Source organism: Cydia fagiglandana, chromosome 20 (assembly GCF_963556715.1).
Source record: "Cydia fagiglandana chromosome 20, ilCydFagi1.1, whole genome shotgun sequence".
Taxonomy (NCBI): domain Eukaryota; kingdom Metazoa; phylum Arthropoda; class Insecta; order Lepidoptera; family Tortricidae; genus Cydia; species Cydia fagiglandana.
Genome location: NC_085951.1, coordinates 9055245 through 9070306, shown reverse-complemented (window position 1 = coordinate 9070306; position 15062 = coordinate 9055245). Strand labels below are relative to the sequence as shown.

General features: G+C 39.4%; 1 protein-coding gene across 1 annotated transcript; it reads right to left on the bottom strand.

Moving 5' to 3' along the window:
• Positions 1-6829: 6829 nt before the first annotated feature.
• On the bottom strand, positions 6830-14849 carry LOC134674876 (glucose dehydrogenase [FAD, quinone]-like). Its single transcript, XM_063533030.1, has 12 exons — positions 14787-14849; positions 14090-14348; positions 13777-13916; positions 13250-13421; positions 12844-13043; positions 11724-11851; positions 11080-11257; positions 10584-10841; positions 10091-10239; positions 9484-9649; positions 7689-7875; positions 6830-7085 (listed from the first exon to the last, which is right to left on the bottom strand). The coding sequence occupies exons 1-12, from the start codon at positions 14805-14807 to the stop codon at positions 6961-6963; spliced, it is 1983 nt and encodes a 660-aa protein (XP_063389100.1). The 5' UTR covers positions 14808-14849; the 3' UTR covers positions 6830-6960.
• Positions 14850-15062: the final 213 nt, after the last annotated feature.

Here is a 15062-nt window from a genome sequence, read left to right as displayed (position 1 = left end):
CCATAAACTCAGAGAGCTGAAATTTGGTACAGAGTTAGGGTTTAATGGCCACATAAAGGGAAAACCTAAAAATATTGCAATATCAGTCACGTTTTAAAGATCTAAGAACTGCATAAGTAAGTTTGTAATCCCATATAAATATATGATATTTTATAAAGGGTACAAAACCAGGTGCTCCATGACACCATTGCACCAATCTGCCATTGCACCAAAAAGAAGTGTTTGTTTCAGGCTCGCCCATACATAAGTATTATTGAAATACGCAGCTTTATCAAGCCTACAATTGACTGGTTATTGAATCAACGTTTTCCAAGTGGCAATTTTCCATCGTCAATGGGTAGCGGTTCTGGCGACAGATTGGTGCAATGGTGTCAGGGAGCACCTGGTTTTGTACCCTTGTGTACCCTTCAACGGCCAAGTCACACAACATTAACTATAATAATAAAGAAATCGCAGTAAGGAACCTTAGACTTGGCACGAATTTGTCTAGATTTCATTACTTTTTAGAGATAAACAAAGAGCTCCATCGAGACTTGGCTAGTTTTTTACAGAATGTTTTTGGTGGGATAATATATTCATTATCCATTAGCATTTCAATTATGTTTATGTTTAACGAAGATATTGAAGCTTCAATATCTTCGTTAAACGCTACAGACAGACAGACAGACATACAGACAGACGGACGGACGGACGGACGGACGTCTCCTTATTATCTGTCTGTCTGTCTGGACAGACAGACAGACAGACAGACAGATAATAAAGAGACCTCACGAGTAATATTCTACATATTAACTCACATTTATTTATAGACGGGTATATCGCGAATTTATTTTATTAGCTTCGTCTATAAATGAGTGTCCAAAACGCAAAAATTATAAATATTATATTTTTCTACAGTTGAAATATATACCTACTTTAATCATGTAGGCCTAGCAACTAGCACTTATTATGAATGGAAAGTTGTTATCACATACATATTATAGGTATCTTGAGGCCATTATCAGAGCAATTTATTATTCCATAGTAATATTTATCTATCTAATACCTTTAAAGTTTATTTATGTATTTATTTATATGTATATATATTTGGAGGATCTTGGAAACGGCTCTAACGATTTCGATGAAATTTGCTATATGGGGGTTTTCGGGGGCGATAAATCGATCTAGCTAGGTCTTATCTCTAGGAAAACGCGCATTTTTGAGATTTTATACGTTTTCCGAGCAAAGCTCGGTCTTCCAGATATTTGGATTATTATCATTGACGTATATCTATACTTCGTTTTTTTTTAGCATTAGCAATTAGGTAAACAATCTTGACGTGTCTTTTAATTGAAAAACACATTTTAAAAATAAGTTACGGCAAATATGTAACAATTATGAATCTAATACGATCATTTAATTTCGTCTGCTTTCATAAGTAATAGTTATTGATTTTTAAAAAGCGTTTTTCAATTAAAAGACATGTCAAGATCGCTTACCTTCTTGCAAGTTCTTTCTAATGCTAAAAAAAACGAACTATAAGGACTGACCTTACGGGCAATAAGAATGGGGCATGTTTGGGGCCAGTACAGCGATGTGACACCAGCCGGCCTAGCGAAGGTTACAATCGGTATCGCTTCGACAACGAAAACCATTATGTCTCTCTATCACACTTCCATATTAGTGCGACAGTGACAGTTGCGTTTCGATCGCTACGGAGCGTAAGCGATCGTCATCTTGGCTACGCGGCCAGCACCGCTACAACGCGCTTGGTTCATGAGTTCGCATGACGCGCGCGATTGGTCGCAACCAGTGCCTCTACTATCAGTTGGCAGAGTATTTTTCACTTACTTTCAGTGAATAAACGTGCCGTGTGTCACGTTTTACGTTTCTTTACGGTCTTATGTACCTAACTTCACTCCACTCCGAAGGATGCTGTCCCTTTCTAAGTATACTAAAAAACAGAGCAAGAGTTATATCGGAGTTTTATACAGCGCCTCTAGGACTCACTTAAAGAACTAAATAAGAAAATTGACACATTTTCTCACGTCTACGTAATTTACTATCTATGCATCTCGCTCTCGCATATTAGTGCAAGTGAGATGCACAGAAAGTTATGTTACATATACTGATAGTAGCCGTGAATATGGAGGGTAGAGGTAAGGAGAATCCTTTATGACTTTATGAGAAAACTCCTTTATGGGAGAATATTTGCAAAAACTGGGCACGCTGTCAGCTATTATAATTTTTCTAAATCTCTCCAGAGTAGCGCAACAAGAAAACCCATAAACCTAGTTTTTCATTGTATCAATACCATACTAAAAATCATGGAGAATGTAAGTTTCTCGTATTTAGAAGTGGAAAAACGTTTTCTCTTTTTGTATGGACGATTACGACGTATAGTCAGACCGTAAAAAGTCTGCAGCGATTTTGATAGCCCACGCAGTGCAAGTGTCATTTTAAACGTCAAACTTCTATGAAATTAATAACACTTAAGCTGCGTGGGCTATCAAATCCGCTGCAGACTTTTATTGGTACTACTATAGTATACTTCCCTCTTAAGGTTTTTGACGGAGACTTTTTCATTAATTAATTACATGGAGATTGTATTCCTTTACCTCTACCCGCCACTTAGAGCATTTAGAAAGGAGATGTCATCGCTGTCATTTTCTTTACAAAACGCGGGGACGTCAAATGTATTGCTATTTCTACATGATTTGTACGTAACGTACAAATAGCCATGTCAGTCCATTCAAAAGTTTGCACAATTGTGCAAGTTTTTCGGCACAGGGGTGAGTAATATTGTCAACAAAAAAAATAAAGAATATAGACTAGGTATCTGCCGTATTCGAACTTCAAGATATTCACAAGAGACGACACGTACTAGATCCATTCTAGATACGTTATAGTTTAGATATCAACTACATAGTTATCTTTTGCAGCGCAATTCGGGCAACCAATGTCACTTTTACGTTAGATAGCGTAAGATATCTATTAGATGTGAATTGGATCTCTAAGTCAAATCCCGAGGAAGTCGTTCAAGAGTATCTCCAGAATCACGCCAATGTCAAATTTGACAGGTTAGATCTTAAACATATCGTTATCCTGCGAGTATCTTGATGGTGATGTCTAAAAGATATCTAATAGATATCTATTTCAAAATCCGAATCGGGCCCTATGATATTTGATTTATTCGGTTGTCAATATAAAACAAATGTAGTTGTTCTTTCTTCTTATATGAGACGCCATTACTATGTAGTCTTGCTTGAGATTAAGAAACATTATTTGGTGTTAAAACAAGCTTTTTTTTCCTGCTTGGAACCCTAATCCTAACAGTAAGCACTCAATGACCACTCCAGTTATTAAATGCTCTAAGACCAATTTTGTCACTTTGTTACTGACTCAACCTTCATTCTAATTTTTTTTAAGATTTGACGTTGCCATAGTTACGAAAATAATAAACACATCAATATTAGTAAACAATGTATAAAATAAAATATATTGTATTCAAGAAAAAAATTGCAAAATATGATAATTACGTAAACATCATTAATTAACGAGTTAAAATTATAACTTTGCGTGTTAAAAAATAGGAAGCAAAGTATATGGCGCGATTATACAGGCTACTTTTGGCTACATATTTATTATCTATGATGAAAATAGTACACACATGAGAAGAAATCTTAAAATACTAAAATAGGTATATATTATATTATGGTCCGCTTCAGTCCGCATCATAACAACGGCCGTCTCCTGCTATAGTTCGTTTTTTTTAGCATTAGAAAGAACTTCGAAGAAGGTAAGCGATTTTGGCATGTCTTTTAATTGAAAAACGCTTATTAAAAATCAGTAACTATCATTTATGAAAGCAGAAGAATATAAATGATTGTATTAGATTCATAATTGTTACATATTTGCCGTAACTTATTTTTAAAATGAGTTTTTCAATTAAAAGACACATCAAGATTGTTTACCTAATTTTTAATGCTAAAAAAAACGAGGTATAAGTACCATTATCAAATAGAGTGTGCGGAAAGAGAAGAGTTGTGAAATGTAGGGGAGCCCATACATTATACCTACGACTCTTCTCTTTCCGCACAGACCCTGACCTTAATAGCGATCTTAATTTTATAGTAAATGATCTCGAGTATATTTCAGCGCCAGGCGCCCCATTTCCAATACAAAATGAACCCACGCAGCGGGTTTTAGGCAATAAATGTGTTTTAAACCTTATTTAAATTTTCAGATTCTAAACCACCACGAAAAGTTTTTGAAGAAAGTTTTATATTTCCTGTTACCAAATTGACATGAAAAACGATTACCTAGGTATCAAACACACGAATTTGAACATCGGAAAATAAACAATACTTACTTATTAAAGAAAAATAAATAAACTCACACACCATTTGTATGTTTTATTTTATGTAAGATGATAATACTTAATAAAATACGTAGGAATTCTTGCGTACATATTATAATAGGTCTTGCGGTATTCTTATATGTGTTATGTGCAGTGTGCACCCAGCAACAAAAGCAGCAGCATATCGTACCGCTCCTTGTAATGAGCCTTAATTCTTATTGCATACATGCATACGCATGCATACATGATGCCATCCGGATTTTCATGGAAATGTTGGTTCTTGCCTAAAACCAAAAACTGCTCGTAAGCAATGTGATCTTCGCAAATGTAGCAGTAGAAACAGGAAAATATGATGTCAAGTATATCTCATTACCTTTGTACTAAATCAGCCTTTTATCGAGCTATTAATTGATTTACCCCTTAAAGTTTTGCTTGAAGTTCACGTACTGTTATAAATTTATACATATTACGTTGAAAATTGCATTAATACTCGTGAAAAATCTGCGTATTTGTTGTGTTTACAAGTTGACAGAAATGTCACGTTGGAAACGCACGTATTTTTCGATAACATCTGTCACGTTTACTCGCGTAAAGTATTTATGCAGAATAATTCTGGCTCAGTTTTCATTATATAATTAGAAAGAGAGCGTTTTAGGTGTGAAGTTAGGTAAGTATGGAAAACTCGCGTAAAAACGTCTATAACTCATGGTACCAATTGAAATTTTTAGTTCTTTAGGTGACCGGTAGAGGCTCTGTACAATTACTCCATACATTTTCCTTAACTTTCTCACTATCTTCACTTCTCACTGTCATTCACGGAACTCATAGTAGAGCATAGAGAGTATAGGTCGCAACTAAGTTCCGGACTGCACGATTGGCTCGAATTCGTGAGTGACACCGATGTTCTAGTACAGTCAACAACAGAGCTATGAATACAGGCAAAGTGCCAAAAATATGTATACACGACCTTAATGTACAGGCAATATAGTACTGTATACATATTTTTGACACTTTGCCTGTATTCATAGCTCTGTTGTTGACTGTACCATTCTTAGTCCCCGTAAGGCCCGTCCTTTAGATAAACGTCAATTATTATTAGGTATACAGATCAAATTTAAACTAAGAATTTGTGTGTTATCTTAAGTTTATATTAAAGAATTTCACAAAAAGATCGTCAAACATACGCAAAAGTTTTAAATATTATATTTTTCTATTGAACTGTAGTTCTAACCTAACCTAACCACTTTTCTAGTAGCAATTGTCACTAATTCCACTCCAGCCTGCGGCTGTCGGGAGTTAATAATCTCGTTTACAAAATCTCGCGTATCCCGCTCGTTGCACTATAAGTATTACAATTATTATAAAAACTGTCCCCTGAAAGATCCCTATCTCATCGCTACTCGTTTCTTGTTACGAGGCAGCAGCCAAGAACTCGAATGATACCGGGCGTAGGGCACTTGTCCCACCGCCGACGATGAGCGATAAGCGAGTAGAACGATAAACTAGAAACGAGTGGGCGAGCGGCGAGAAGAGAGTGTTAGCTCCAATAGTTTTGTCGCTCGGCTATAGGCGAGTGTTCGAGTGCGACGGGCTATTACTCGCGTCACTCGCTCGGGCGGTGCAGCATTACGTAGCCGAACACGCAGACTGATTGGTCTCGCAGCTTGAGTTCTAACTACGAAGCGAGCATCCCCGGCGAGTACCGCTGAGCTAGTTATACGAGTATCTTATCGCGGCGACAAACTAGTAGAGCGAGTGTTCTCGCCGGCAGTGTGAACAGCGAGCGATGAACTATTAATATATGTGTCTCTTTTACTAACACAGGATCCTAAGCTTTTGTTCGTTTCTTGGGCGAGAAAATCGCCGATAATTAATCGCTTACTTGCTCTTGGTGGGACAAGTGCCTAATTACGACTACAAATATCTGTCTCTACCCGGTCCCTCATATCTGAGGATTGTCTACAGCATCGAGGTTGTATCTGGACCGGATGACTGCCTCCACCGCTTCACTCGATGGGTATATAGTTTTTCACACGATTGGTCAATCTTGTTGGAAAACTTTGCACCAATATAATAACCATATAACCATACATATTAGGTACCGTAAAATGGTGTGAGTAGGGATTACAAGGGCAGTTGGGCTATGAATGGGGTGGGGAGGGTTGGTATCTTCTCTTGAGAAGTCAAATTATTGTAATATTGTGTCAATTCTAACTATCAATTGTACCATCTCACCTAATTCCTATCCCCCCTAACCCCGACTACAGGGTAAACTGGGATTTTAGAAACAGAAATAAAATAGAAATAGTTTATTCGTGACAAAAAGAAATAACATAAAAAAGAGGAACAAAAATTAAACTTACACTTAACATTACAACACATAAATATCATCACATGACATAACAAGTAATTTAATAATAATTTTCTACTATTTTGTGTTTAAATTTAGTTCTGTTTAAAAATCATTCGTAATTTATTTAGGTGTTTACAAACATTATTCATACAAATTCCACTTTTGATTTAACTTTGTGGTTCAGTGCCTGAAGATGATCGACGATGGGCTTAAACAGTTCCTTCGTCAGAAAGATAGGGTGTGTCGGGGTCACTATAGGCTTAGCTCCCTACTGGCTCTGTTCCCAGTTCTTCTTGATGAAGGCAGCCCCTCGTTCGGCCACCATCATGACGGGTCCTTGTGGGTTGCCGCTCACTTGGGTTGGCATCACGGACGCGTCGATCACTCGTAGACCTGAGTAAGATTCATTAGTTGTTAGTACCTATACGGCCGAATTTTATGTAGGTAAATTACAGGTATGTATTAGGTTCACGAGAGTTGAGGCGAAGGGAAAGACTGTTAGAGTTAGACCAAGCGAAGTTGGCAGCAATTTTGGTAGCCCATGCAATGCAAGTGTTATTTAACAGCAGCAAATCGCTGCCAACTTAGCTTGGCCTATTTCTTTGCATTAGAAAAAAGGTAATCAATCTTGACTTGTCACTTTATTGAAAAACACTTTTGAAAATAAGTCACTGCAAATATATAACAAGTATGAACATGAATCATATACGATTATTTACATTCTTTTGCATTCATAAGTAATAGTTACTGATTTAAAAAAAGCGTTTTTCAATTAAGAAACGCCTCAAGATCGCGTCGTATTTTCCTTATGCTAAAAAAACGAACTATTACTGATAATCGGTACCTAAAGGTTGTCATCGTTGCTCGATAAGGCTTTGAACCAAAAATCACAAATCTCAAAGTGACATTGTCTAATTGGGTGTAACTTTTGTTTGATAGTATAAATCTGTTCTGCCTGATAATTTAAGTTAGATAAAACCAATTTCAATCGTCTACCTGTGACTTGGTTGACTCTGAGCTCCGTATCGACCACGGTACCAATGGCTGCGGTACCAATCTGATGGTTCTGCGGGTCGGTTTGCACCCGCGCCATGCATTCCAGCCATTCTTCCGACCACGTCTCTGAGGTACACTGGGAGTTAAAGCGGCTGTCTACCTCTACGCCGAACTTGTCTCTAAGGACCTGTGAAGAACGAATGTGTACTTATAAATGTAAACCTTTGGTAAACGGATACGTCCTTATAAATATACCTCCGGAGACATGTGTATGAATGCTTAGAAATAAACATTGTATAAAGATATTTATTTAAAATATAAAACTACAAAATACAAAAACAAATACACTTCAACACATTGATAGATTAAAATTCGCCTTATAAAATAAATTACAATTAAATAAAAACTAAATGACAACGATGGGGCCTATTTTAGATTTAAGCTAGTTATTAATTTCGTTTAGTTGTACCACTGTATATACAGGGCGTCCCACAGCTATGCCACATGGAGGGTAAGTACCCTGAATATTGTAGATAGAACATTTTGCTGAAAGAAGACATTATTTTAATTTAAAAAACAATTTAAACTGCATTCATAGATTTTTAAATAATTACATGGTTGAACCGGGAATCGAACCCGCTACACGGAAAAAAAAAACACCCTGTAGCTTTTTCATACCGATCGAAATGCTTCATCATAAGGATTATTTTTTGCTAAATAACATAGTGTCGGTAATAAAAAGAAACCCATGAATTTTAACATTTTTAATTCAAATTAACCAATTTAATTTATCAAATGCTCAAAATGAGTGTCATTCTGTTGAATACAAAGCCGCTCTCTTTTGATTATTTCGCTAAATTTCACATCAAATGTTAAAATTCATGGTCTTCCTTTAGTTTCTGACACTATGTTATTTACCAAAAAATAATCCTTATGATGAAGCCTTTCGATCGGGATGAAAAAGCTACAGGATGTTTTTGTTTTCTCGTGTAGCGGGTTCGATTCCCGGTTCAACCATGTAATTATTTAAAAATCATGAATGCAGTTTAAATTGTTTTTAAAATTAAAATAATGTCTTCTTTCAGTAAAATGTTCCATCTACAATATTCAGGGTACTTTCCCTCCATGTGGCATAGCTGTGGGACGCCCTGTATATTGTATGTAAATAAATGATTTATTTTTTAATGACAACTAACACAAATAGACCCCCAGATCCGATCCCTGCGGAAGGGTGCCCATAATGCTGGCTACTTACTAGCTTATTTACTTAGAAATTAATTACAGATATAAGACTGTATATTGTCAAATATATTTTCGTGTGTAGGTATTGAGATATTTTTCCCATTAGCTGGCGTTTGGTCGCCACTGTAAGCCAAGCAGTATTTGAAAGTAAATAAATATCAAAATGAAATAGAATAATAAAATTAGACGATTTATTTCCAGCTTTTAAGAAATAAAATATATGCCTTGAGGGTGAATTAAATTTGCTATGTCAAGACAAATCGTTCCCCTCAATTGGGAGTTAACGAAGTAAACTAATAGATTCCTACTCAGAACAACGAGCTTTCAATCCTTCACATGACGCCTTTCAATCCATGACATTTGTACCGACGATTTTAGTAATAGTTACACTCAGAATTCGTCATTAACAGTCGCTGCGTCGGGTTGCTGCAAAATGATCTGTACGTACTACAGGTAGCTACTTTAATTTGAAATTATAAACTGCACTTGAAGTAAAAGAAAATTGGTGATAACCAGCTGGCCCGAAGCACCAAACTGATATAACTAAACTTACTGTGGTGTTAACAATTCTCTGAATGTATCTGGCTCCATCCTTGAGCATGACCAAGTCTCTGGGGTCCTCGAAGTAGCCAGGGTAGAACAGCGGCGGGTCCAGGGGATCAGAGGAGTTTAGAGTAAGGTTTCCGATGGCGTGGGGCAACAGTAGAGCTGCGTTGACGCTTGAAAAAATAAATTAATTTGAAAATCTACCGTATGTATGTATGTATGTATGTACATCTGCGAAGAAATTCAAAGGTGTATGTGAAGTCCCCAATCCGCATTGGGCTAGCGTGGGGACTATAGCCCAAGCCCTCTCGCGCATGGGAGGAGGCCTGTGCTCAGCAGTGGGACGTATATAGGCTGAAATGATAATGATGATGATGAAAATCTACCTACTTATGAGACTTAAGGTTAATAAATCTACGTAGTTGACTTGGAAGCGCTGGTGGCCTAGCAGTAAGAGCATGCGACTTTCAATCTGGAGGTCGCGTGTTCAAACCCCGGCTCGTACCAATGAGTTTTTCGGAACTTATCATTTTTGATATTTGTCAGTCGCTTTTCGGTGAAGGAAAACATCGTGAGGAAACCGGACTAATCCCAATAAGGCATAGTTGACTTACGTGATGTTGCGTCCTTGAGGAGAGTCCGGTACGGGTTCATTGATCACTCCATTTATGGACTTATCCGCGATGAAGCCGCCGAAGAAGAACTGCAGGTCTGGCTGATTGCGGCTGCGGTCTGCGAGCGAGGAGTACGCCAGACCCGTCAACTGGACAATGCAATACAAGTGTTAAATACATAGGTAAGGTCAGCCAATTTGTACCTCATCGCAGGGAGTGATCTCATCATATTGACTGTGGCAAAGTACAAAGTGGCCAAGAATTCATTGTTGAGTATCCCAAAGTAGATTAGTAGATAACTTTGGCCCCCTGCTGTTGCCAACATTAACAGGCTAAATTACAGATGTGCAATTTTGCAGAAAGTTTCAAAAAAGTGAAAACTCTCGTTTTGGGAACGGAACTAAAAATCGTGAGATTTTCCAAAATTAATGTGGAAATTTTGCAACATTGGAAACTTTCCGACGTCAGATCAGTAGGTACGCTAAATATTCACCTGTGTAATCCCAGTGGACGTCATGGGCCCGTTCAACTCCAGCAGATACTCCGTCAACGCGTTCCAGTCCAAAACCCTCGTGTTGTTCAGCTTCGTGAACGTAAAGAACAGCGCCATGCCGTAGTGGTTCCGCAGGTTCTGGCCCACGGGCAGGTCAGCTATTACTGGGATGTTGAACTTTTCCAACGTTTCGCGGGGACCGATGCCGGAGTGAAGTAGGATGTGAGGAGAGTTTAGGGCGCCTGCGCTGAGGATGACCTGAAATATACGAAAGATATGGTAATTATAGCTTAATTAATGGATAAGGCTATAACCTAATAGTAGATGGCGCTTTCGACTAAGGTAGAGTCAAGTGTAAAAATATGAGTGCATTCAAGCATGGGTGCAAAGCAGGGGTGTTGTCTACATATTCCACGCCGGTAGCTTGCTTGCCGTCGAACAGTACTCTAGTGACTCTGCTGACATTCAGCTTCACGCTACCACTAATAGCGCTTACCTCTTTGTTCGCCCCCACGGTGTGTATCGCGCCGTCCTTGTCTACATATTCCACGCCGGTAGCTTGCGTGCCGTCGAACAGCACTCTAGTGACGGTGACATTCACCTTTACACTAAGGTTCGGACGTTCCGCTTGAGGCTTCAAGTAAGCGCGTGCCGGGGTCACTCTCTGCCCGTTCCTGAGTAAAGTAAAAATAAGGTTATAGGTCAATTTTTTTTTATAGTTACATGTATACTCCTACTTCTTCTTCCTACTCTTATCCCAGGTTATGTGGGGTCGGCACAGCACGTTTTTCTCTTCCAGTCTCCTCTATGTTTCGTCACCTCAGCCCTCACTCCTACGCGTATACATTATGGATATGCAGTAACAACATTGTCAAGCGTTTATAAGTACCTACGCCATTTACTTCAGTTATCACATTTGCGGCTATATTTCGAACTATGAACTAATGACCATTGCACATCGCAGCTTATCGTACTTAATGGGTGCCTCTTTCAGTACGTAATTAATATCTACAGTCCCTCTAACTAAGCTAACTATGCCCCTTTGAAGTGAAAAAGCCAGGAGCCAGTATGCAGGCAATTCCACACTGTCACTGCCAAGTTTGTGAAGAGTTAGCATGGTGCTCTGACTGTATGGCTTACTCATTAAAGGTCTGCGCCACGGCGAATCCTTCCGGAGTGTTGGGATCGTTCATATCGGCGATAACCGGCAGGCCAGCCTCGCTGATGGCCGACAGCAGCTCGTATGTGAACGGGGGCTGGTGTCTGAACTGCAAACATTTCCTTAAGATTATTAAGTAGGATCTTTTTTTTTCAATTTATGTCATGATATCCAATTTTTTACGTCGAAATCAAAAATCAAAATTCTTTATTTCATAACTTATTATGTATATTAATACATAATATACATTTTTTATTAAAATGGAATCTCATTTACGTCATGAAGTTTCACTAAATTATTTATGTAGAGATTATACTAAAATTGATTATATTCTCTACGAATAAAAATCTCCTCCATATTATTCCATACATCATTTAGTTAGCTTTGGTCATCCAGTTTTTACCAGTTACTTTCAAAAGTGGACAATGGCTCGCCTTATTTAATGAGAAAGTGCTAAGATTAATAGGAAGAACACAACAGATCTTATGATATCCTTACCTGCTGAACGGGCATCTGCCCTTTGTCCGAGTGGTATTCCCCGCTCACTAGTGAGCCGATCTGCTTGTTCCCTCATTCATGTCGAAGTATGGCAGGTTCTCCTGCCAGGACCAGCCCGTGGCTCCCGTCTTCACCCGGTCGTCTAGTCCTAATTTTAGTGCTTTTATTTCACTTTACCACAACAGATTGTAAGACCCTTACCTGTTGAACGGGCATCGGCCCTTTGTCCGAGTGGTATTCCCCGCTCACTAGTGAGCCGATCCGCATGTTCCCTCATTCATGTCGAAGTATGGCAGGTTCTCCTCCCAGGACCAGCCCGTGGCTCCCGTCTTCACCGGGTCGTCTAGTCCTAATTTTAGTGCTTTTATTTCACTTTACCACAACAGATTGTAAGACCCTTACCTGTTGAACGGGCATCGGCCCTTTGTCCGAGTGGTATTCCCCGCTCACTAGTGAGCCGATCTGCTTGTTCCCTCATTCATGTCGAAGTATGGCAGGTTCTCCTCCCAGGACCAGCCCGTGGCTCCCGTCTTCACCCGGTCGTCTAGTCCTAATTTTAGTGCTTTTATTTCACTTTAACACAACAGATTGTAAGACCCTTACCTGTTGAACGGGCATCGGCCCTATGTCCGAGTGGTATTCCGCGCTCACTAGCGAGCCGATCTGCTTGTTGCCCTCGTTCATGTCGAAGTATGGCAGGTTCTCCTCCCAGGACCAGCCCGTGGCGCCCGCCTCCACCCAGTCCTCATAGTCCGCCGCGTGGCCGCGGTGGTACATCATGCCGTTTAGCACACTAGAGCCACCTGTCAACCGAATATAGTTAAAAACAGTGTCCGACCGAAGTTACGGTTTCTATAGGTTTCGGCATAAAATCAGATTTCTGCCGAAGGTTTGGTTTCGGTCTATACTATCTAACATAATCTTACTCGTATTTTGCATTCGTGACTCATTTTGCAAGGTAATTATAGTTGTATTGGAAGAGTGCCACTCTTGTAGTGAACATACTCACCAAGAACCTTGCCTATAGGCCACGAGCAGCCTTGGCCATCTTGGTTGAGACAGTAGTTGTCAGGAACGGTGTGGAACCCCCAGTTATAGCGAACGTCGCCCCAGAATGTGGTGTAGAAGGAAGGCACTTGAGTGGCGACGGGCGCTTCATCACCGGCCTCCAGAAGAAGTACCTGAGCATTTTAGAAAAATATATTAATAATCGTACATCATAAAAAAATGGCGTCCATCAAAAGCTTCTTGCACAGCAGAATTATGCTTAGCTATGCAATTCGTTTTTTTTTTGCTGTGAATCCGTTTTTAGGTTAGGTCAGTAACTTATATTGAACGTGGTATTCTCTGTAAGACGCCCCGTGACTATAGCACCGGCCGAGCCACCCCCGACGACTATAAAGTCATAGTCGGCAGCGACAGTGTCCACGGAGTGAACTCTTCGGCAAGGGTCGTTGATGGCACAACGCCCTTTGATGTACTTCTCATGGAGCACCATGAACAGTAATAATGTAGGTAACATTGGTAAGGACTCACATTGAACGTGGTATTCTCTGAAAGGCGCCCAGCGACTATAGCACCGGCCGAGCCGCCCCCGACGACTATGAAGTCATAGTCGGCAGCGACCGTGTCCACGGAGTGTACTCTTCGGCAAGGGTCGTTGATGGCACAACGCCCTTTTTGATGTACTTCTTAAGGAGCACCATGAATAGTAATAATGTAACATTTATTTAATTACACAAACGGGTCTACCGCGATATAATTTCATTGTTTTTACCTTTAATTCCGACCCGTTTGTGTAATTAAATATGTGTACAAAACGCGAGAGTTTAAAGTGTTATAATGTAACATTGGTAAGGACTCACATTGAACGTGGTATTCTCTGAAAGGCGCCCAGCGACTATAGCACCGGCCGAGCCGCCCCCGACGACTATGAAGTCATAGTCGGCAGCGACCGTGTCCACGGAGTGTACTCTTCGGCAAGGGTCGTTGATGGCGCAGCGTCCTTTGATATACTTCTCAAGGAGCACCATGAACAGTATGGCGCCCCCGTAGAGCGGAGCGTCAACTAGGGCTGAAGGGGAGTCTTCTAGGGGGCATTGGCAGATCTATGGGTTTAGAATAAAGAATAATAATAACATTTATCCTTGACATATAAATATACATAAACTAAGAGATAAAAGTTTCTATGGCCACCTCCTGTCTCCATCATCAGATCAGCTCGATGGTACCATAATAATGTATTGTCATCCGATTTAAACATGCATGCAAAATTTCAGCTCAATCGGAAACCGTAAAGTGGATCAAATTTAACTTGCAAGATTTGATTACAGACAGACAACGGTCAGAAATAAAAGCTTGTAATAAATAGTTCGAAATTGGGAGTTAAGTTTATATTACGGCAGTCGAAAGGTTAAGACTCAGAAGTTTTGCTGCCGTGAAAGACATCTAACCTCAATTAATCGTATTAATACAGAACCTCAGGTATTACAAAATCCATAAATACTTTCAAAAAGATTTTCATGCAAACGCATGTTTTCACTTACCTCGGGTGACAATAACGACATTTTGACGACAGCGTATACGCCAACCGCGCCAACTAATAGATAAAAAAAAAATCCTTACATAGTACAATTACAACGATGAATGACAAAAAGGATGCTTAGATTGCTTAGCCTTACTTTATTGGAAACGCATGACAAAGAGTAGGTATTTAAATGAAAATACCCATTGGACAAAATAACGATTCCACATAAATTTACTTCTCAAAAAAGTTGACTTGTGGCTTAAGCACTCCTATTTACAAATATGTATGCTAATGT